We start from the raw sequence: 24082 nt of genomic DNA on the forward strand, positions 1-24082 counted from the left end.
GCTGAAAACTGCTCCCCCTCATCCTATCCCTGCACTCCCTGATCAAAAGCCCCTCCACAGCTTTCCTGCAGCCCCTTTCAGCAGTGGAAGCTGCTCTAAGGTCTCCTTGGAGCCTTCTCTTCTCCAGGCTGAACAACCCCAACTCTTCCATCCTATCCTTGGAGGGGAGATGCTCCAGGCAAGGCCTCACCAGAGCAAAGGGGCAGAATCCCCTCCCTTGCCCTGCTGGCAACTATCGAATCTGCTGCTAATATAAACCTATCCTGGCACAACTTGCGGTGATTTCATAGAATTGTAGGAAGGTTTGGTTGGAAAAGACTTTTGAGACCATGGAGTCCAATTGTACCTGTCTGCTACTTAACCAGATCCCTGAGCACCTCATCCACCCATCTTCACCTATCTTTTGATAGGAATGGTTGGACTCGATGATCCGGTGGGTCTCTTCCAACCTGCTTATTCTATGATTCTATGATTCTAAACCCCTCCAGGGATGGGGACTCCACTATCTCCCTGCACCGCTCGGCCAGTGCCTGAGAACCCTTTTTGGTGGGTTATATTTCCTAATATCCAATAAAACCCTCTGTGGCGCAACCTGAGGCCGTTTCCTGTCATCTTCTCCCTCCTTCCTTGGGAGAAGAGACCCACACCAGCCTGTCTACACCCCCCTTTGAGGTGTTTGGAGGGAGAGATGAAGTCTCCTCTCATCCTCCTTCTCTCCAGGCTGAGCCTCAGCTCCCACAGCCTCACATAAGCCCCGCCCCCTTGAGCGAAGCCACGCCCCTCACACCAAGGACCTTTACGCCAAGCCACGTCCCCATAGGCTAAGACACGCCCCCATTAGAGCCGTTTGCTCTAAGCCACGCCCCATAATCAAGCCACGCCCACTCCCCCGCCTGAGCCTATTGGTCCAAGCCACGCCCCCTCCAATTAGAGCTATTTGGTCTAAGCCACGCCCCCATAATCAAGCCACGCCCACGACGCCAAAAGACCCCGCCCCTCCACCCTAAGCCCCGCCCACTCAAAGCGACCTCCATGTCTAGACACGACCTCAAAGCCACGCCCCTTTATCAAAAAGCCCCGCCCCCTCCTCCAAGCCCCGCCCCTTCCGCCTCGCCCCGGCCGCGGCCGCCGCCATTTTGTGGGAGCGCGCGGCGCGGGGCCGAGCCGGGAGCGGGATCGGCGGGGCCGGGAGGAGTCGCTGCCCCTGCCCGCCATGCCTTCCTCGCCGCTCCGCGTGGCCGTGGTGTGCTCCAGCAACCAGAACCGCAGCATGGAGGCGCACAACATCCTCAGGTAAACGGGGGAACCCACCTGTCCCTCTCGCGCCAGGCCGGGGCCTCCGCACCCAGTGCTGCCGAGCGGGGTCTGGGGCGGCTCCCGTGTGAGGGAGGCGGGGGTGGGGGGGAGAAGGCTCTGGGAGACCTTAGAGCACCTTCCAGTAGGGAAAGGGGCTCCAGGAAAGCTGGGGAGGGGCTGTTGATCAGGGAATGTAGAGATAGGACGAGGAGGATGGCTTTCAGCTGAAAGAGGGGAGATTAAAATGAGGTTATAGGGAGAAACGTTTTCCTGTGGGCGGGGGGAGGCCCTGGCCCAGGTTGCCCAGAGTAGTGGTGGCTGCCCCATCCCTGGAGGAGTTCAGGGCCAGGTTGGATGGGGCTTGGAGCCCCTGATCCAGTGGGAGGTGTCCCTGCCCATGGCAGGGGTGGAACTGGTTGGGCTTTGAGGTTTCTTCCATCCTAAGCCATAAGGGAACTGGGTGGTCTTTAACATCCCTTTCAACCCAAGCCATGAGGGAACTGGGGTTGTTTAGCCTGGAGAAAAGGAAGTTGAGGAAAGACCTTATCACTGCCTACAACTGCATGAAAGGAAGTAGCGAGGTGGGTGCTGGTCTCTTCTCCCAAGTGAGAGGCGGTAAGATGAGAGGAAGTGACTTCAAATTGTGCTTGGGCAGGTTCAGATTAGGCATCAGGAGAAATTTCTTCACCAAAAGGGGTATCAAGTACTGGAACAGCTGCTGAGGGAGGTGGTCAAGTTCCCATCCTTGGAGGTGTTTCGAAGACAGGTAGACAGGTGCTCAGGGATCTGGTGTAGTAGGAGCCAGGTACAGTTGGATTTGATCTCGGAGGCCTTATCCAACCAAACGATTCTGTGATTCATGATAGGCACAGAACAGCCCTGTGGCCTGGCCTCTGAAAATGTAAAAGCTCCTTCTCTGTCATTTTTTCCTTGCTGTGGCACATCTGAAGACTGGATTTGCTCCCTGCACTGAAAGGGAGCCTTGTCCTCCAGCAGGAAAACTGGGCAGAGTATTTGGTTCAGAATGTTGCGTGTCTCTGAGGTGATGAGGGTCCATTTAGCACTGCAAGTGCTTGGCTGAAGTCAGAAGGGGAAGTGGCAGAAAGGCAGGAGAGACTTGATCTGCCAGAAATCCTGCTCCTAAACCTTCCCTGTGCACTGCAGGAACATGGTAAAAGACCTCTTTGTTGTTATGTGACGTAATATTTACATTAAAAGACACATATTGCCAGCACAGTAAGTCAAACATCTGTGTTGAAATTGTGTGCTATGTGTTTTTATTCAGCCTTGAGAGGGTTAGGGGAGACCTTATTCCCATCTACCAGTGCATAAAGGGTGTCTGCCAAGAGGATGGAGACTCCATTTTTACACGAAGTCACATGGAAAAGATATGGGGTAATGGGTATAAGTTGCTCCCGGGGAGATTCCAGAAGGAAATGTTTCACCATGAGAGCAGTTAAACATTGGAATTTTCTCCCCGGGGAAGTGGTAGATTCCTCAACCCTGTACATTTTTAAGCTTCAGCTGGACAGGGTCCTGTGCCATCTCATTTAAATAATTTTTCACTTAGAAAGGTTGAACTAGATGATGCTCGAGGTCCCTTCCAACATGGTATTCTATGTAAATAAAACCAACACACTCCAAAGGAATAAATCATAGAAGTGTCAGGTCTGGCAGCCATCTTGCCGTGAGCAGCATCTGACGCTGTTAGGGCTTCAACTTGGTGTCAGACTTACTTGTGGCAGCTCTATCTAAACATGATGTCACCAATAGCTCCTGAGGGGGAAAGATGCTACTCCTCTGTTATTTTTCTGCTGATAGTACTGGGACTGAGCTTAAACTGAAGCCTGGGTATGCAGGGCAAAGTGAACTCCCTTCTGATGTCTAGCTTTTTTCATCCTCTCTGTTTTCGCAGAGGAAATAAATTGCTTCTGGTGTGACTGATCTTCCGGCAAAGGTGACAGGGAAATGTTTCTTGGAAAGTCTCTCTTCCCTTAAGATTTTAGTTAAAATATAGCAGAATGTATTTGGAAAATGTTTATTTTCAGCGGCGTCCTCCTGTGAAATTATAGCAAGAACAGCATAGGTGGCAATACTGATGCTGTTCTGAAGGAATAACCATCCCCTGCAAGGAGAGTGGTCGTTGCCAGTAAACTTCAGGAAAATGTTTGCATTGGCACAAAGTCAGGCTGCTTTGCCAGTCCAGGGGAAAGTCTCACTGCATGTTGCACCACAGTTTGAAGGAACACATTAAAAGTTTCGTAAGACCTGGTTAGCAGAGGAGTTTCAGGGGACTGGGTTTTTAATATTGATTAAATGGCATAGGATGTTTTTGGAGTGGTCGACAAGGAGGACACTGTTTCCAGTTATTTCCCTCCTACATGTTGTGGAAGGGGGTGCATTAAAACGAGTGATTTGTCCCCTGAAAGTCTTTACTGCAATCAACTGCACTTGTACTGCAGCGTTTATTGCATTTGCTTTAACGTTTAGTAAAACTTACCACTGGCCACTATAAGAAGAGAAGCTGTACTGTTACGGCCTTACGGTAAGCAGGACACCCCTAAATGTAATAGGCACATGAGATTCCCAAATAACAATGCAGTAGAAGAAAGGCGTGGATAAAAGTTCATGTCTTAATCCTCATGGATTAATATTATTTCTCCTTTGAGCCCTTGAAGCTTAACTGTAAGAACTCTCTTGTGTGTTAGTGCTTTGTTAGTGCAGTTCCATGTTGCAGCAGCAGTTGTGTCCTGCGTGAGATGCATTGTAGTGGGCCCTGAGATTCCGTGGAGGGAGATGCCAGGACTGTTTGCAGGTTCTTTAGTTACAAGCCTGTAGACTCAGGGGCACGTGATGGGTCCACGTGATCTCGTTGTAATGAGCTTTAGACTTAAAGTGAGGTGAGCACTCTTGCTGAAAATGGGATCAGTACTGGCTTGTGTTTCTACTTAGTATATGGATAGCTTTTATACATTAGTCTTAATAGTATTTAATAAATGGCTTGAAATCTCACAACATTTACAGATCTGTTAAAACTTCACGTTTTCCGAAATCGGTGCTAGGCGAATATATTAGAGTATCTTATTCTTCATGGTGAAGTTGAAGCTCGTGATTTTCCATCCTCTGGGTAGTTATACCAGGCCAAGAACAAATACTAGATACACATTTTCCAGTAGAAAATGTTCATTGCTGTCACATGACAGCAGATCCTTGGTGACTCACTAAACTAGATCTGCCCAGCTGCTTAGGAAAAGCAGGCTCTGTGAATAATGACTGTGCAGGCATTCTCCCCCCTCCCTCACACCCCAGTTGTGAAAGAAGTGTGGTGAAACACTTTCAGAATGTTTTGTAAGTGTACACCTGGGGCACAGATAGTGTAAAAGCTTTAACTCGGCAACTGCTCGTGTCAAAGCGTGAAATCCCGTGCAAGAAATGCATATCCTGGCTTTTTGGGGAAGTAATTGTCAGTGGGTCATGTGCATTAGAGGCACAAATGTTTGATAGCTGGAACTTCACATGAAGATTTCTGTTGTGCTTTATATGAGATTGTGCAAACTTAAGGGTATTTCCAGCAACTGGTGACTTGCTTCTTCATACGTGACCCAAGCAGACCTATTTCAAAGAATAACATTAAAGGAAAAATTAAAATTTAGGAGGAAAGCACAGAGGAAATACTTTTTCATCGTAACATTACCCCTTGGCAGTAATGTGTGAGAGAGAGAAAGAACGCAGAAAGTGCCAGATGTCAAAGCCCACTTTCTTAGTTGGTATTAAAATTCTTAGCAAAAATAGCTTCAAGTGGTAGATAAAGAAAAGAGGGATGAAATACCTGGGAAAAGGAATGTTTTGAAACATTAGTATTTTAGCTCTGCAATTTCTTCTGTACATGTTATATAGCTATCTTCATGTTCAGGAGAAGCAGAACAAAAACTCGGGTCTGGAAGTATTGCAGGAAAGTAAACTAAATGTAACTGGTGCAGTTATGAGTCACTGCTAATGTGAGGGAGGGCTGGAGGGGGGAGAGAATTGCCCTTTTTTTCCACTTGTATCCGCTTCCAGCATTTAGTCCTGCAGAAAGCAGCAAAAAAAAATCATCATGTGTCCTGTCTGCTCACAGAATGGAGAACCTATAAATAGCTTCTGGAAGAAGAAGTGTAACGAAGCAAGGAAAGGGAAAGGAGAGGCTATGTTCGTATAGGACAAATTAAAGGAAATGCCACTCTTGATACTTAGCAGTGTTTAAGCTTTGGGGCAAAACTTGATCACAGTCAGTCTCTGCATAGAAGGTTTTTCGATCGCTTTGAAGACACTATTTGAAGGCAAACGCACAATTGGTGTCTTCTACTGAATTTCCTTGCTAACTTGCATGTGAAGACCTAGGAGTCAAGACATAACCTGTCTGTCGCTCCAAGTGTGCACTTGGGCCTCTTGCACTGCTTCCCCGTCTCATGTTTGCTGTCCTCAGAAGGCAGCTCTGTCACCTCATTTATTTTGAGGGAAGTGGTGTAGGCCTTGGGTTGTTTGCTTCGTTTTTCTTTAACACTGTTCTCTCTATTCAGTCTCCGATAAAGCTGAAAGTGGGAGTCCTTAAAAAAAATGTAGTTAAGACGTTGTCTTGATCTGTTTCAGAAGTTAAGTTGTCCTTATGTAGCCAAACATTTCAGCGTTCTGGACAGCAGTGACAGTATTTTACTGTTTAACTTTGTCCGCTAGAAACCAATCTGGTTCCCATCTTGTTATTCAAAACATGTACTGTTTCTTAATGTTATTTAAGGATTTCTTGACGTTCAAGTAAGTGTGTTCAGGTTAGTCAGAGTATTTTGGCATTACCCCTGAAGACAAGCAGGTTCCTGCCTCTTTATTTTTTTAATTATAGTTGTTAAACAAGTAGTTGTTCATGAGAATGGAATGGAGCTATCCCTGGCTCACCCAGGAGCTGTAGGTGTCAGCCAGCAGACTATGTGCCCCACTCTGCAAAGATAATTGTTCAGTATGTTTTTCAGTCCACTTGAGAAAAGTGCCAGGCACACAAATGTTTGTACCAGGCTAATTAAATTACATTAGAGGTAGTTTTGGGTACATGGTGAGGGGAATGATGTAGGTAGGCCAGCAGCTTTAGCAGAATACCTAAGTATTGTTCAGTTGGTATTGTTACTTTGTTATATCAAGATAAAACCATCTCTGCCTATGCTGTATTGTCCAAGAGTGAATACAGAGCGCGTACTTCTTGCAAATCTAAGATGCCTGAAGCACAAGGGAAATCTTCAAAACGCTATATACCGTAATTCTAAGAAAATCTCATGTACGAGAGAGGTGTTCCTTCAGAAATTGTGCACGAGTTTTGATTGTAACTGCGAGGAAATGTGCACTTTGGGTACACGTGGCAATTTAGTTGATGAGTTGCCCAGCTGTTTGATTGTGATTTGTCTGATTTGTAAGAGATGTTTTTAAAACTCAGTGTATGTTCTTCTGCACTTTGGTGTTTCAAGTCTACCTAATCTAATTGCCTTTTTCTTCCTCTTTCCCCTCTGTCTTTCAGCAAACGAGGATTCAGTGTCCGATCCTTTGGAACAGGGACTCATGTGAAACTGCCAGGACCAGCACCGGACAAGCCGAATGTTTATGATTTCAAAACAACATATGATCAGATGTACAATGATCTGCTTAGGAAAGACAAAGAACTGTATCCCTGTGGCATGGCCTTTTTAAAAAATCCAATATGGTTCATCTCTGAAAGGTGTAATTCATTATTTGCCATTATGCATTAGGAATATATAGTTGTTTGACTGGGGATTTTGAAGTGTTTTAGGATTATAGGAGGGGTTTTTTTTCCACAATGGGCCTCATGCTCTTTTATAAATGACTGTCAGGTTCCAATGCATGCATTCCAAATGCTCTTTTATAGTATGTAACATGTTTGGCTCTTGAATGAAAGCACATTAGTACCGTCACAGATTGTTACCTCCACTGCACTGTGGATTGTGTTCTCTCAGTGCAAAAACCGTCCTGATAAGGGATATGTGAAGAGCGACCACCTCGACATTAATATTGTATTTAGCTCAGACACTGACAGGTAAGGTTTACAGTATATCTTCTCTGGGAGAGAGGATACCTTTCATCAAAGAACTTGCCCTTCTCACTGTGAATTTCCTGAAACATGATTTGATCTATGCACCAGAAAGAGAAAATCCTATAGCATATTTTAAATCATAGAATCATAAAATTAGTAGGTTGGGAAAGGCCATTAGGATCGTCGAGTCCAACCATAAAAGCATGGACATAGGAGAGCCCAATAACATATTTAAGAGTAAAGGTGATCAAAGTTAGGCATGCTAGTTAAACCCATAACTAACGTCAACCTGCATGATTTTAGAACATCTGTATTTACAGTTGACTTTTCAGTTGGTTTTAGGAAAATCCACCCATGTACAGAAGTGGGGCATTCATTCCTGATACTCTTTCCTCAGCTAGGGATCTGATTTTTTTTTTTTCATGTTAAATATGAAAGAGAAATATAACTAAATAAAGGATTCAGTATATGCTGAATTTCTGCTTAAAAGATAGAGGACCCCCTAGAGTGAAGCATCCCAAAAATAAGCCTTGATAATTCAGTAGAGCGGTCTTTGCATGGCCATCTGAAGATCCAGCAGGAATGTTAACATGGCTTAAATGTCATAATTGTACTCAAAATAGCCTAATTTTCTTGTGTCTTTTTGAAAAAAACGGAATAAGACTGAACAGGTTGTCAGAGACTAGAACACACGGAGCATGATAGAAACTAATTTGAGCCAAGGAGTCAGCAAACTTGGTAACTCAGAGATAGCTCTACAGTTGTTGGGTAGCGCAGGTTATACTGTGACTTACTGCTGCTCAGCAAATTTTGTTGTATTTGCTGGCCAGAAGTAGTAAATTTGAGCTCCCTGAGACCCCAGGGGTGGTGGATTCTTTTGTATCAGGCATTGAAAGAGTTCTCTTAAGAAGGACCAGGCTGTTTGAGTAAGCCTATAGAGCACAGTGAGAACTGATTAAACATTGGAACACCTTTCTTGGTTTCCACAGAAATGATATTCCTTGCAGGCTTTTGATTTCCTCGTATCTAGTTGGAGGGCCTTCCTTAAAATAAACAAACCTGAAGGTGCAGGGTGTAATCTTAGTGCTTCACGTGTGTGATGTGCTGGGGGGTGTATCCTTCTACCTATAGGGAAGGAAAATCTTACAAACCCATCTTAACAGTGCATGCTGTATCTTGATTTAAAAAAAACTCCTTCAAAAGAAAATTATTTGAATTGAGAAGTCATTTCAACAAGCACTAATGACCTGTCATTTCCTTATTGCATTCTTCATTGCTGCCGTGCTGAATATGGCACTGCATTAGGACAAATCCAGCAAAAAGCCTACCTGGTCCCCCCAGTTCAGCACACTCTGGAGTTACCACTTTGCTACTGCTCCGTGCTCAGTTCCCCAAATGTATTTGTGGTGCTACAGTTAAATCTTTTCTCACGATAAAAGAAAGCAAGTTTAAACCGTAGCCATTGCAAGGGAAATGGGGCAAGAACAATTGCCTCTACATCTTTGCCTTTTTTCATTCTCGGATAATGTAAGTCAAGGTTTTCAGAGTGAAGACTGACGGCGCAGAAAGCAACTCCATTTCCGGAAATGGGTTTTCAAGGTAAAGACTTTTGCAGTAACCAAAACCAAACCTACTCTCGTCAGAGTTGGGCAGTAGCTTTTTGTGAATCAGGGTCGTGTGGGCTCTCAGATTTTTTGAGTGGGCGTAACTTCATTGAGGTGATGGACATGCATACATTACCAGCTGAAGGGTGGGAGGGCTTGCTCTTCTCAGGGGCAGTTGGGAAAACAAAAGAAGATGTGGTTCTTTATGTGATTTAGCTGCTTGTTCTGTTCCCCAGTCTTGCTTTCATCAGCTAAGCAGAGAGGACTGCTGTCTATAGCTGTGTGGTTTGAGGTAGCTTATCTTGGTGAGAACTGTCTGCCTGTTCCCTTATTCCAGTGCTGGGACACTTGAAGTTTGAGTGATGTCCTTCCACCAATTCTGTATGCCAACAGTAGCCCAAAGCGTCATGGACAGTAGATACTCAGTGAAAGGGACTGTAAGGGACTTAAAACGTTCTCTGTTGGCCGTCCAAGTAAATGACCCCTTTTCAGAAAGCAATAGTCTCAAACAGAAAGGAGCTGCTGCAGTGCTGGGTATCAGTCAGAGCTAGGTTAAAAAGGTGTTGGGGTGAAAAGATCCACTGAAACTTGTATTCCCTTGTGGAAGGGAGGAAGAACTATCCAAAACCTGCTCTGCAAAGACTAAAAGCACCTTCATTGTGGTTAATCAGTGAAAACCAGCACAAGCTCACATACCTCGAAGGCATATGCTGAATTTCAGAAGCACAGACATACAGATTCAGTTGAGTAGGTGGTTACAGGATATCTAAAATGGAAGAACTGCAAAGCGTTTTAAGATGTGGTAGTTAAACCTTATAGTTAACTAAATATCCACATCTACCATTGCGTTTTTAGCATATTGCGTTTCAGTTCCCTGCCGTCCTAGGAGGGGGCTGCGACAAAGTCATTTAGGACCTCTCTGAATGCGGCTTTTTGTTGCTTTTTAAAGTACTTGAATTTCTGGGAGAACAGTAGATGATTCTGGTGCTGATCTGTAAAAGACTTGAGTGCTGGCTGCAGTACCTCTGGGGCTTAGTGTAAATACACCACCTTGTTGTATTTGCAGGGATAACTGGATCCCTCAAAGATAGGCCGCCTCTTACAGCTGTGTGAAGGGGTGTGAGGACTTTGTTCTAATTGTATGATCATGACTTTAAAGATGAAACAAAAATAGAAGAAAATTGGTGAGCCTTGCCTTCAAGAATGCAAAAACTAGTCTCTAAACACTAATTTAAATCTGCAACAGCAGTGGCTTTTATGCAAAGGGATAGGAACTGTTCAGGTAGAAAGCTGACCATGTTCTGCAGCAGTAGGATACTTTAGTGCTGAAGTCTTAGACGTCTCTGCAGTTGGGCTTTCTTCTCTTGCAGAAAACCTGTCTTTTCTGTATTGGAGGCAAGCGTCATAGGACAGGATGATTTGAGCATTAATAGTCATATCTTCAGGAAGGTTTCCTCTGCTCTCCCTTGACACTAGTACTGGAAGAAAGGAATCACTTTCTTGTGCAGTGTCTCCTGTAGAAAGTTACTTGCTGAAATGCTGCATATTCAGGGTGTGTGCGTGCGTGTGTGTGTGTGCTGCTGGGTTCTGCTCAAGGCAAGAAATACAATTTCTTGCTGGGCATACCTTACAGATCAACAGGAAATCATTCTCCATTCAGTCTGAAGGATGAAGTCCATTAGAGATTCATATATTTAAATGGGGCACTAAAACTGAAAAGGAATTGTCATAACGCAACTCCTAGGTAACTAAAATTCTGTAAGCACGCAGCTAGTCCAGGATGGACATATACCACTTTTTCACAGTTAGGCCTAGCGTATATTCTGAGGCAGGAGGTGTCACAGCCTTGGGTTTAGTTGTTGAGAATTCCTAGGTTCACATAGTCAGGATCTTGAGAATTCTCGCTCCTAAACTCATCAGTTTGCTCTAACACATCTTTTTAATGTAGGACTAAACTGGTGTGGACAAGCTGGTTAATAGATTTTTTTTTTTTAGCCCGATAGGTGAGGGAATGGATACAAAGATTTCAGTCTCTGCTATGATTCATCTAGAGCATAAATCAGAAGCTTTTCGTTTGGTTATTCAAGCCCTCCCTCCCAGTGGGCTTAGACTTTTATATTTTGGAGAGGGGGGTAGATCAAATAATATCCTGAATCTTACTCCTGCTTTCAAAAGTGGTGTATGAACCTGTTACCCAGATGGTTTGTGGCCTGAGGCAATGGCTGTGCAGGCATTGATGGGGAAAAGCTGTTGGAAGAAGAGTTGGCAGTGACAGGAATATCTTGCTGTAACGCCCTTCCCTAGTCTCCTTTGAATAGCATTTGTTGGTTGCGGAAGCTTCTGCCAATGCTTTAGGACCCATAATAGCTGAGTAGTAATTCCTGACATGTGGATGGATGAACTGCCCTAATACACGGAGCGTTTATACTGGACCCATGTCCTAGAAGCCGCACAAGGCAACCTGGAGTTGCTTAGTGGGGAAAGTTACCACTGCGTGGGTGCAGAGGAGCACTGGTGAGATCCACAGAGCATCTGTATCCTGCTTGCTGGGGCTGTATAGCTCAGTAGCAGTATAAGAAGAGTAACTTAATTAAATTCCACTTCAGGTAAGCTCCTAGCTCATAAATTTATCTTACGTTTTCATTTGATTTTCTTCATGAAGTTTGAACTGATAAACAGGTGTCTGCCTCTGTTCTGAGCTGTCATTCTAGGGGTCAGTGGGATGGATTCTGTATCTCTGTAATCCACATGTTTTAGGCATGTGTGAGGGGATTGTTTTTGTTTGGTTTGGATTTTTTTTTTTTTTTAATTTTTATGAAGCCTGTCCTTGCAAAAGATAGAAGTAGTTGAATTCGTGGCCTGCTGCAAGTCAGTGGCAAAAGTTCTTTTGAAAGCAGTGCAGCACAAGCTTCACTTGCTTTCTCAACCTCTTTTTCAAAGTGCCTTAATAATCATAGAAATAGAGGGAAGGGGTGAGGAGGTAGTTCAGTCATAACATCTGAACTCTGAGTGAACAGATATATTTGAATCTTTAAGGGCCTTTAAAAGGGCATCCTTGGAAGTAAAGGCGACACTTGGATCTGAGACTTCAGAAACTTGAATGGATGTTGAAAATAAGACTCCTTCAGTTATGTCCCTGCCATCTGCTGGTCTCCAGAATGCACTGTGCACAATTAGCATTGCCTAATTATGTTTTGTTCTATAAGCAGATCACATTGCATTGGCTTTGTGGCCTGTGATAGCGCGGGGGAAGCTTTCCTAACTAGCGTTAGCAGTAAATACAGTATTACGCTCATGGGTTGCTCTTTGCATAGCTGACTGCTTAGCTTGGCCTTGCTTTATATCCTGTCATTACTGTAAGAGACTTTATACAAGGGTGAGTAAATTCTACTGCTTCCAGTCTTGGGCGTTGGCTTAAATTCCTCGTAGTCCTGTTGTAGTCTTGAGTTGATAAAACTTAAAAGCAGCATAAAAACCAGCCTAGCTTTGTTTGGACCTGGTTTGGCAATTTCATCATTTCTTGCCTTGGCGAAGTTGCCTCAGATTAACACACACTTTCTTTGTGCCAGTGTTAAGGGACATCTATACATATGTATTTTTCCTTCTATTGATTCCAAAACAATTTCCATCTGACTGTAATTTCTCCAACTAGCGTTAGCTGCAAGACAGTAAAGTCTTTGTGCCCGCCTTGTGGAATATTTAAACCCTTTTTCTTGGATATGCAGAAAGATAGCAAAAACGTTTAACAGATGGACTGAAGGCCTATTTCCACACAAAGCTTGCAAATGTGTTTCCCCTTGTTCTTTGCTCCAATATTTGTAACTAAAGGTAAGGATTTTTTTTTTTTTGCCAGAGCATTTCATCTTGCAGGTTATTCTGCTTAAGCTTAGTGTATGGAGTAGACTGTGGATTAACGACATTCCCCGTTCCTCAGTATCCTGTTGCAGTGTTGCACTGACGCTGCAGACCTCATCCAGCGTCTGTTTCTCTGCATGCTGCCGTTTAAAAGTGGCCCTGCTGTCTTCATGAATGTATTCTCAGCTTTCCCAAATCTGTGAAACGAAATGGCCTAATTGATTTGTTTTGCAATACTTGTGTTTTGCTTTTATCTGAGTTACCCTACCCAGCTATGATTCTATTTAGCTGAAAATTACCTTTGAGTTCTGTACTGCAAAGCAGTGATGACAATGGAGACCAGTTTGAAGGTAGTTGTTGCAGACCCTGTTTGTTGGAGACATTAAATGGAGTGACTCCCCGCAGCTACCTCAGAGTACTTCCCTCCTACAGCATCTGCTGCTTGTCTTCTGAGAGCTGTCACTTGTTTCTGAACCTGTGAAGAGCATCCAGAAGTCACGTGTGGTACTTGGGAATCCTGTTACGATTCCCTCTTGCTTGTCTGCTGGTCTTGATTTCTGTGTTCCTGTATGTGTCCATGTCATCACATACTGGACTTACCAGTAGTTTGAGCTGTCTTGACAAGCGACTGAGACACTGCAGGTTCCAGCAGTCAAAATCAAGCTTCTCTTGAAGTACCCACCTGGTTGAAGTGCATGGTCCATGGATGGTATAGTCAAACATGCCGCATCTTTGAAATCACCTTGTTGTGTTCTGCCTCAGGTGTCCTTGTCTTTCTGGCAGTCCCTTCTGTGATAACCCTTCTCCAGCTCTTTGGCGATGGGCTTTGCCATTGCTCCTGTTCTTTTTTGCTTTGACAGCTTCTGTCTGCCCGTGTTCAGCCTGAAATACGGCTTCAGCTGTTGAGCACCAACAAGTCATGGTGCTCTCTTTGGACCAGCTACTGTGAGTATGCCCAGCTGAATTTTATCCGGACAGCTTGGAAATGCTATGGATTTGTCTTTGACAGTGAAAAACAAGTGACGCTTCAATTCATTAATGCAGGCACAAATGTCATCAGAAATGTTATTTAACCCAAATTAGTATTTTTGTGATATTTTGGGATGGCATATTCTCAGCATTAAAAGACTCTGAAGTCATACAGTGCCGCAAAAGACTTGTTCGCAACCTCTGGTTTGTACCAAACCCACACAATTTAAATTCCCAATGAAAGGCAGTTTGCGCTCTGGATGTGGAATGTAGGCAGTTCCTGTGGTCTTAATCGCAGTTGCTCAGAAATCCAAATTCGTAGTGCTGGTGCCCATTTTCAGTCTCTTATTCCCTGTGAAAGGAACAGATTCCGAAGGGGAAGAAGGTTGGGCAGTCTCACCCCCCACATGCGTTTCCTTTAGGTAAACGTCTAGTTCCCAAGCATTTTGCCAAGCAGAGTTTAACACAACGCATCTTCTGTTTATAGTGCAGATACTAATAAATTAAGATGATATGGAAAACAGACCCACCAATGCCATTCATACTCATGTGAGAGGTGTTCTGCTCTACTGCCTTTTCACAGGGAGCTGCAGTATTTGTGTGATGAGGGCTGTACCAAATGAATAATCGGCATGTCAGAGTTTGAGAATGTGGCAGCTTTAGGTGCCAGCCATTAAAGATGAGATTTTTTTTTTTTCCCTAAAAAGTGTGTATACATTTTAGCAAATTTAGTTTGCCTAATTATGTTTAATAAATTAGTCTCTAATCTAATTTTAGATGACTATAATTAATTTATATACCCAAACTTTCAGCTCAAATCGCTTGAGATTCTCAGTTTCATCTGGGAGTTAAGGTGAAACTTACCTCTTACTGACCAAAGTAATGTTTTTTCTTTTATCACACAGGATTTTAACTTAAAACAGTTTTGTGGGAAACAGAACTCATCCCGGTTATGTCCAACTCTGGTTTTAGTCCATCACATTTTCCTGAATTTCTTATTCAGAATTTTGTGGTTTCCTTGTTATCTCTAAACTGAGGTGGTAGGTAGAGGCTCCATCATCCCAGCTACTGGCAAAAGTCTCGCCTTTAACTAGATTTATTCCCAATGAAGCTAGTAGCTATTCTTGATTCCTGCTGCTCTGGGAGAAAAAGCAGTGATCTTGTACCCTGACAGATTCAAATGACTAGTGTCGTGCTGTGTACCTCTTTCAGCCTTTAGCTATCTGATCATGAGATTTACCAAAGCCTCCTGTTTGGTTTTTTTTTTTTCCTTTTCTAATCTTTTGCTTTTTGTCAACCTCAAGTACAGGTTCTCTAAACATAACCCCTAAAAATTTCAGTGCGGGCTAGTTGCTTGCTGTATGCTGTGTCGTGCCACATGCATTGTGCCCTAACGAGTATCTGTTTTTATTTAATGTAAATAAAACTTGCTTTTCGTACATCATTTCCTACTAGCTTGTTTGATAAAAATGCTCTGTTCCTGAGCTTGCCTCCTTCTTGCTTTTCTTTTGTGCTTCTACTTGAGAAGTGGATGCAACATAAAACCTCGAGGTCTGAAAGTTCTGGAAGGTCTGCAGGTGGGTTAGGTGTGACGTGTAGGCAGCACTTCATACTGGGGGGAAGGGGCACAATTCTTGTTAATGGGAAGTCAAACCTGATGCTTTTGGCTATTATTTTAATGGAGATTATTTACTACTATTTTAGGTGCTGGCAGCTCACTTTAATATTGACGTATTGAGGGAATTAGTCTCGATGACAAGTTCTTTGGGGAATATGCTGTATTTTATCTAAGAGCTAAGAAAAAGGTACTGTCTGTCCCTGCAGAGAAACTTCGAGGCACTTTCCCACTAGATTCCGCTGTTCAGCATGAAGAGGAGCATGCTGAGACTCCCTTTAATTCTTCATAGACAGGTTTACAAGTTGTTCTAAAGATTATCTTTAGTTTCTTGAAATGTTGGCCTCTGAAATAGAACTTGGAATTACTGCTGTTCTCTACCACGGCTGAACAGAGGGATGAGTGTATTGTTAACAGGCAAAGATGGGGAGATGGCAGTAACGTTTGAGTCATTAAAAGAATTAATTACACCACCACTGAGTTTTATGTAGCTGAATGTGCATATTCAGTGCAGCTTTAAGTTAGGAAAATACAGACCAGACCCTGGAACACCTAATTGGGAAAGACTGCAAATACGGAAGAGCATCTACTTGAAGGTTTAAGGCTTTTTTCCTCCTAATTCTCATAGTATCTGAAAGGACTAATGTGTAGTACCCGTAGGAGACATTCTTCTTGTCATTGTTCTAAGTCTGCCTGTTGCTTTTCTATCATGTTTTACCTCGCTGATCTCTGTCAGAGAGCATCGTCATCGCACAGTCTTAAGGGGCTGACATGTTGAAAAAGCCACATGCTTATTTTTTCCCCAGATTTTTTTTCTGAATCAATTGCCAACTCTCACAAAATTAGAGCCAGGATCCAATTTCCTAACAGAGACTGCAATCTACACTTTATTGGATTTCATGGTCTGGTAACCACCAAATCTTTGCTCCTCTGTTCAGCCGCGCAAACGCTATCAGCAAAATGAAAAGTTGGACATTTGTGGAAGCAGTGCAGTTGTTACGATTGCCTTTCAGCATGGGAGTGAGGACCATGGACATTGCAGAAATTCTATTCTGGGGTAGGGAACACTTTTCTTCGTTGTAGGCTTCATGACATACAGGGCAGGTTTAGGAATTGCTCTAATCATAATCAATGTGTGAAGATTAATTATGAGAATATATTGAACAAGAGAACGCTTTGGTTTCTCGGGATTCTCTGTGTGTTCTGTGGATGTTCTCCCATATGCCAGTTCCACTTTAGTGAAAGCCCCCGTTCACAGCTCCTACCCAGGCTCACTCATTGTTTGCCAAGCGGACCAGTTGGACCTTTAGCTCCAGTATGGCAGTGGGAGATGGGTAAAACAGTAGTTTCATTTCTATAAAACTCCTGTGGAACACTACAGTGTTTGGGGAGAACGGTTCATATAGCATCATTAGTTGGAATTGCTTTCATTAGAGGCTTTTGGGGGGGGGCTTGGCAAACTGAAACATTGTGGTGTTTTAGAACTTTGAAACTGCCTGGGAGGGAGAAGAATGCGTTTAGAATGTTGTGGATCAGTGGTATTTTCTTTGTGATGCCCATCCTTTTGTCATAAATAGTGGCCAGAGCTTTTGAATTGCCCAGTTCGAAGCAAACACTCACATCAGTACGTTCTTATGGGATATCCTTAAGTAAATGGAGAGAATGCATGGTCAGTGCCAGTAGGAATAGCTGGGTATAGCCATCTCTATAAGGCTGAGGAACAATGCTGTGTCTGTTGGAAAAACTCAACTCCTATCACATCTCCTTTTTCTATCAAGTTTTTCCATTACTGAGTTGTCATGCATAAATCTCATTATATTGTGGACCTGTTTAGCATAGTTATTCCAATAAATGTTATATCTGAATTGGATTCCCGTGGGTGACGGCTTCCTAGATAAATGTGTGCATGTTTTGTTGTCTTTCTGAGTGTGGTAGCGTTAAGGCAGCTGCTGTGGCCAGACAAGAGCACTGAAAGCCAAGTGAGAATTCTGGGAGTGCCTTCTGCAGAAGTGACTGCTGAAAAGAAAGAGCAGAGATCCATAGGATAGGGAGCACGGAGTTGAAATCTGCTGGGAGGAAAGCAGGGTCTAACTTAAATGATTCAACATCTGGAAGCCATTAATAAATTGTAATATCTTTGTGTTCACCTGAGCTCACAAAGAGAAAGAAGCTGGGTTGTGATTACGTCGTGAAGCCAATCGTGCAGATCGCATCCCCCTACTTGCAGCAAGGATGGCAAGCTGTTTTTTCCAGGTGAAAAAGATTGCAGACAACCAAATATGAAAGTGTCATGAATCTTAACTGCTTGTTTCAGTCTCCTTTTATAGGCAGATGGACCCTTGGAAAAAAAATAGCTCTAAGTTGGCAGCAGAAAGCTCGACTGTGAAGCTGAAAGCTTGACTGTGTGGGTTTTTTGAGTATGCGTAATTCTGTCTCCAAGCTCAGTCAGGGAAGCTAGGGGACAGATGCCAGCAACGTTTTATCCTAGAAAGGGAAAAAAAAGAACCCCCAAAAGCGTGTGGGATGTTGTGCATTTTTTCCTTGAGCTGCGTGATGTTGGAATGAGGACTGAGGAGCCCAGAAAGGGCTCGCCTTCTAACGGAACACAGCAACGCAACCAGGTGCTTACGAGTATTTTGGAAATGGCTGTTGCAGTCTTTGTTCAGGCTTTGCACAGAACCAGAGGTCTGAGATGGCTGCATCGAAGTGTTTTTTTTTTCCAAGCACGACAAACCTGAGGGGAGTTTACAGGAGTGCTGTGAGGAAGCAGTGGGTGCTGCTGCTCAAGAGCTGCTTTTGAGAAACCTTTGGGCCATAAAGGACAATTATTTAATTATAGAGGGATAAATCTTTGGGAAAGGAGAGTGGTCAAAGGCTTGGGGGTGACCTGAAGAAGGAAATGCAGTAAAAGTCGGTTGGCTGAGGGACGGTTGACGATACACGTTTACAACAAACAACAGATCATTCACTTTATGATTCAAAACTGAGATTTTCTTTAGCCAAGAAGCTAAGGTGCAGCGATGCAGACGCATGAGAGAACTGAACGCACTTCCCATGTAAAGTAGACTCTTACAGGTTTAATTTTTAATACAGCTTAGACAACATGAAAGACTTGAAAGCTTTGGAGGCTGTTTGCTTGAAGACTGTTGAAGAACACTTTGAAGCGTATAGATTAGTGGGTGCAGAGCTGGCTGCCTCAGGCGGTGGAACCTGAGATGCCAGAGGGCAACTGCAAAAAGGTCAACAGAAAGTTGTCAGTCTCTTGATACGAAAGGTTAGGACTTTTCTCTGAAAAGAATTGAGGTACCTGCTAGGCATCTATATGACCTTTCCGACAAGTATGTAAGCCTAGATGACCTCTTACACACTTGCTGATAATGATGGAAATCTTTATGATCAGATTCCTTCTGTTATCTCTGTAGACTGTTGCCCTTACTGCTATTTTAATGTAAAAATGCATACTTAGATGGCTAAAAATACTGTTCTTTCAAAGCAAGGAAGAGATGCATCAGTTTCCAGGCTTTCTAAATTCAAACCTTTCCTGATATTCCTAATTTACCCTTAAAAGTTTGCCTCCCGAAGGAGTTTGGTTTTAGTCAAGTGAGGAGATGTATGTGGCAGTCGACCCTGGTGTGCTCCTAATGAAACTGTGTGTCCCAGAAGGCTGGGAAGACAGTGGGATTAGTGGATCCTGCCTGCCAGGGGGATACAGGATGTAAATCTGAGCCTCGAGGTTACAGTAGCAGCATAAATATAGCTACCGAGCAGCAGAACAGATTCCTTTCACACAGTGCCTGAAGTTCTGACAGGCATGAAGTCAGTGTTTTTCTTCATTCCCTTTTATATATCTTGGGATATTTTTAAAGGTTTACGCCTTGTGGTTTATTTAACTTTCTTTGGGAGCTCAGTTGTGCAAACCCAAGGCTTGGGCAGGAATTCATGCAGGTGTGGAGCTGCCCCGAGGAACACGGTAGCATTGAATTTCAAGACACCGGCCCCTGGAGCGAGGGGCAGCGACTTCACTGAATGTAGGACATTCTGCTCACGCAAACAGCTAACTCTGTGTTCTTAGCATTATAGATTTAAAAATAGTTACCCAGGAAAAGTTGTCCTTCTGAGAAACTCTGCTTTTAGGAGAGCCTTTTAAAGCTGTCTCTGCCATTGTACGGGTGACAGGTCTGAAAACCAGCAGCTGCGTGAGTTGTGCTGATGGGGATCATGCTGGCACCTTGGGTATCTATTTGGATCTTTATACTGGCAAACAGAAAGAATCTTATCTTAATGATACAGAGATAATTTAACTTGTACTGGCCATTTGCTCAAAGACGTGACTTTTCTTGAAGTAATGGTACTTAACTCGAGCAACTTCAGATACACACAGAATGGGATTTTACACATGTTGGACAGAAATAAGAGGATCAAGCCACGACCAGAAAGATTCCAGAACTGCAAAGATGTTTTTGATTTGATCCTAACGTGTGAAGAAAGAGTCTATGATCAAGTAGTAGAAGGTAAGGATCCTGAACTGATAACCAAGTTAACTTGCAGTGCTTTCTCCCCCTTCTTCTCCCTGAAATCCTTCACAAATGTGGAAAAGTCTCTGCCTACCGCTGCTGGAACACCAGCAGGGACAACAGCTCACAGTACGTTGATGTTACGTACCAGAGAAGTGATGGCTGAATGCTTATTTCTGAAAAAAGCTGGTGTTGGTAGCTACGCTGAATGCATATGTGTATCAATTTTAAGGGCTGATATAAAGAAAGAGCAAGGATTTGAGGAAGCTCAAATACACGTTTGGTTTGAAAATGCTCATGGATACGAGCAGGTTGTATGTGATGAGCATTTTTTTTCTCCCTGGGTTGATGAAGAAACAAAGTCTTTCTTATGCAATCCCTTCCCTTTTCCATGGAAGATTCCTGTGACTTACCGAGCAGTTTATCCACAATAAATACCTCCCATACAGGTGGACAAACTGTTCTTGAGAGTGGTTAACACTCAACAAACACGCTACAGCTTTGCTCTTAAATGAATATAAGTGAGACATATGGGAAGAATCTCAGTTGAGATTGGGTTCTGCATGAACATGGTGCAGGCAGCTTGATGTGAACACACTGGAAGTCGTGGGGTTTCAGCAACGACTCGTTAACTCCTCTCTGAGCAGAGAACTCTGCCTCTCTGGAAGTGCTGGATATGGGCTCATGTGAGGTTTAAGGCGTTTCCTTCGCATTGAAAGGTCACCAACTGAACTAGTATCACACATGTAATGTAGAAGGCTATTGCCTTGTCTTTCCAGTCCTTGGTGTTGTCGTGTCACAAGCAACACACAGAACAATGCGTTTGGGCTTCTGCAAGCTTAGCTTCGCAGTATCTAAGTGAAGTGTTTGAAATGTATCCCCCTTGTTAATAAGCGTAAGGGAGTAAATCTAGGGTTTTGGAATGTGACTCTCAGTAGGAGTTCACCTTGCAGTTCAGTTTTCAGAGTGTTGGACCTACAGTGCTTATTTAAAAAATGGGCAATAAAATCTCTCCAGGTGAGGAACCCCAGAATCATTCTTGACTTTTGGGAATCGTGATGTCTTTACAGAGTGTCAGGGTAAGGCGAGCAGTAACTTCTCTTGACCGGGGAAGATAAACTGTCACGACCCTGCCACAAACCTGAATGCTTTAGTTTCCAAAATCCACCTCTCATCCTTTCAATAGAAGGAACTATCATTTAAACCTATATTAAATGCACCATTTTCTAAAAACAAGCTCCGAGAAGGCAGAGGTGGGCAGTGCCCATGGGGTTTTAAAAATACGATGCCATTCCACCTAAATTTTTTCCGTTACGTGTGTTTTGTTTTCAAATAGATTTAAATTCCAGAGAGCAGGAGACGTGTCAGCCGGTGCATGTGATCAATGTGGACATTCAGGATAACCATGAAGAGGCGACCCTGGGTGCTTTCCTTATCTGTGAGCTCTGCCAGTGTGTAAGTAGAGAAGGCTCGGTGCCTGCATGTACCTTGGACCCAGCCGAATGCTCCTTAAGGGTCTTGCACGTTGCAAATGCTGTTGAAGTAAATCCATGTCAAAAGATGTAGGTTTCCAGATTCTCGTGGCTATTTTTAGAGCTGTTGTGCCAACAGATGCATTGTAACAGAGTTCCTGGTTCCCAAAGCGGACTCTGTGTGCATTCGCAGCCAACGCATCGATTGCTTACATGAAAAGCAGGATTGTAAAGCTCTGTGTGCAACCATCGCACGTGTTGAACCCGTCCTCAAACCTGTTTATGGCAAAAAGGTCCGGTTTGAAAGCATTTGTAATACGTGGGATTTAAAACATGGGAGTTGCATTCTGAATCATGATGTACTTGGAAAAGCATCCTATGTAGGTGTGTTTCATAGTGCCACCCTGTTGTGTGTGTGATGTGCACGGAAAACCAGTGCCTTTTGTCATCCCCGTTCAGGGACTTTGGCCCTTGAAGCGAGGCTAAAATAAGCCGCACTCAAAACCATTGATATAATTGTCAAGGTGATGAGTTCACTTATCCCAGTGTGACAACAGGCTTTTTTTTCCCTCCAGCCTGTGTGATCTATTCTGGTCTTAAATCCTTTCCAGATTCAAAAAGCCTGAAAGAGTTCAAGGACTTGCAATTTTATCCATCTGCTCAGCCTGCTTGGAGCTGTTCTGAGGCTTCCGCTCGTTAGCTAGTGAGGATGCTGCCTACCCAACAAAGTACTAGTAAAGTGCCAGTTTAGGGGGTTGGAGAAGGGAGGATAAGCATGATGCATAGGATCTCTACGTTTGGGAATGCTGGGAACCTCACCAAAGCCGCTAGCACTGAACTGATTGGTTCAGCCTGCTGGTCTGAATTTCCAGCAAGCCAAAAGGGTTGAGTTATTACAGTTTTCTAAACTACATCGTATCCTTGGAGTCTGGTTGCTTAGTATGTTTTCTCTTCTAGATACAGCACACGGAAGACATGGAAAATGAAATAGATGAGCTGTTACAGGAATTTGAAGAGAAAAGTGGAAGGACTTTTCTTCATACTGTCTGCTTTTATTAAAGCACATCTGTCTCTTAGGCCTTAAGAAAGATGAGGGAAGCATGTGTTTAAACTTCTGATTATACTGTCTTTTCCTGGAAAATGAATATTGGTTTGTTTGGGTTTTTTGTTTGTTTGTTTAAAAACTTTTCAGTGTCTTTTTGTTTTGTTTCAGGTATTCTGTCACAGGTAGGCAGAGATACTGGTTGGGGTTGTACATAGGAGATGATTAAAAGTATACATAAAGGCCACCTATTTAAAGATGAAAAATCAAGTTTTTCTTTAAATCCTACTTTAATTATTACAAGTAGGCTTTTAATTTTGAAGAGAATGTTTCTTGAATATAAGTTTATAATGTATTTTTCCAGCTCACAAATTTATTTTATTTCAGTTGTGTTGGGATTTTTTTTATTTTAATGTGACAGAATGGCTGAACTACATAAGGATATGAATGGAACAATGAAAACAAGTATCTGTATATTATTAGATATAAAGTTGGAAATGTCCAATAAAAAGGAAAAACCTATATGTTTGTCTGTGTTCAAAATAAAAGCTAATTAATTTTGATTGTTCACAGCGAGGTAAGACCCAAAGGATGTGAAATAGCACTGGAGCAGGTTGCCCAGGGAAGTTGTGGAGGGGTTCCAGGCCAGGTTGGATGGGGCTTGGAGCCCCTGATCCAGCGGGAGGTGTCCCTGCCCAGGGTAGGGAGTGGAATTGGATGGGCTTTAAGGTTCTTTCCAATCCAGAAAGTGAGTATGTGGATAGAAACAGAGCTCTTCAATGCTTGGATATGTGAGGACATCAGGTTAAAAGTGGAGTGGTGTGAAACGGGGTTTGAGCTCCTGGCTTCTCTCTCTCATTCCATCATGAATGCCCTACTTTTCTTCACTTCAATGGTTTTGCACGTGCAGGAAGTTTAAGTACTTTCTCTCAATGTAGGGCACTATGCAGAAGACTTTGGCTGTGTATGAGGTCAGTCAGTGGCAATGCTACTTAACCTCACTCCTATATATTAAAAATCATCTGCTCCACACCTAAAAACTGCAAATCCAGACCTGAAAATACTTCTTTGCAGCTGCAAATCTTCAAGTATCTTGAGTCAGACCCCCAGAGAAATCTTATACCTCTTATACTCCTTAGGTTGGTTGTGTTTTCAGCTGCCTTGTGGGAAAACTTAGACCTCTGCCAGCTCAATCCGTGTCCTGGACTGTTTCCAAATGGGTCATTGCATCACACTCGGGTCCCGGGAATATTTCATATCCCTGAATTACCTGTGGTGTTTTTCTTGTCTGTTAAAAATTCTTAAAGCAAAAATTGTGTGGAGAGTGAATGAAGGTTCCAGTTCAATTAGGGGCTGGGCAGCTCCAGCAGCGGCAGCGATAAGGTTTGCAGAGTGATGTTTCCCGATTGGCTTGTCCTGTCCTGTCCCATTTTCTTTCTGGAGACTCTGAACTTGAAGGATTTCGTTTGGCCTCCTCTGCTCCCGCTCGTTTGTCTGATACCATCGCTTGTTACCATGGGGATATTTACAGCCAAAGGAAGATGATGATTCTGTAAGGACTGAACTGCTTCAGTTGATCTATTTTAAAAGGATTCCAAGGGAGCACGGTTCTGAGGGGTTTGAGCAGCGTTTTCCTTCCATATCG

General features: G+C 43.4%; 1 protein-coding gene across 1 annotated transcript; it reads left to right on the forward strand.

Annotated features, from left to right (window-relative positions):
- The first annotated feature begins 1100 nt into the window (after window positions 1–1100).
- Window positions 1101–22959, forward strand: SSU72 (SSU72 homolog, RNA polymerase II CTD phosphatase). Its single transcript, XM_069874813.1, has 5 exons — window positions 1101–1293; window positions 6836–6979; window positions 19781–19920; window positions 21260–21378; window positions 22353–22959. The coding sequence occupies exons 1-5, from the start codon at window positions 1214–1216 to the stop codon at window positions 22452–22454; spliced, it is 585 nt and encodes a 194-aa protein (XP_069730914.1). The 5' UTR covers window positions 1101–1213; the 3' UTR covers window positions 22455–22959.
- Window positions 22960–24082: the final 1123 nt, after the last annotated feature.

This window comes from Phaenicophaeus curvirostris, chromosome 22, assembly GCF_032191515.1.
Source record: "Phaenicophaeus curvirostris isolate KB17595 chromosome 22, BPBGC_Pcur_1.0, whole genome shotgun sequence".
NCBI lineage: Eukaryota > Metazoa > Chordata > Aves > Cuculiformes > Cuculidae > Phaenicophaeus > Phaenicophaeus curvirostris.

Bases quoted from the DNA above. Each gene is read 5' to 3' on its own strand.
- SSU72 (XM_069874813.1), top strand. From the start codon at position 1,214: ATGCCTTCCTCGCCGCTCCGCGTGGCCGTGGTGTGCTCCAGCAACCAG. The intron at 19,921-21,259 runs GTAAGGATCCTG...GTTTTCAAATAG, and splicing joins CTATGATCAAGTAGTAGAAG to ATTTAAATTCCAGAGAGCAG. The intron at 21,379-22,352 runs GTAAGTAGAGAA...TTTCTCTTCTAG, and splicing joins TCTGTGAGCTCTGCCAGTGT to ATACAGCACACGGAAGACAT.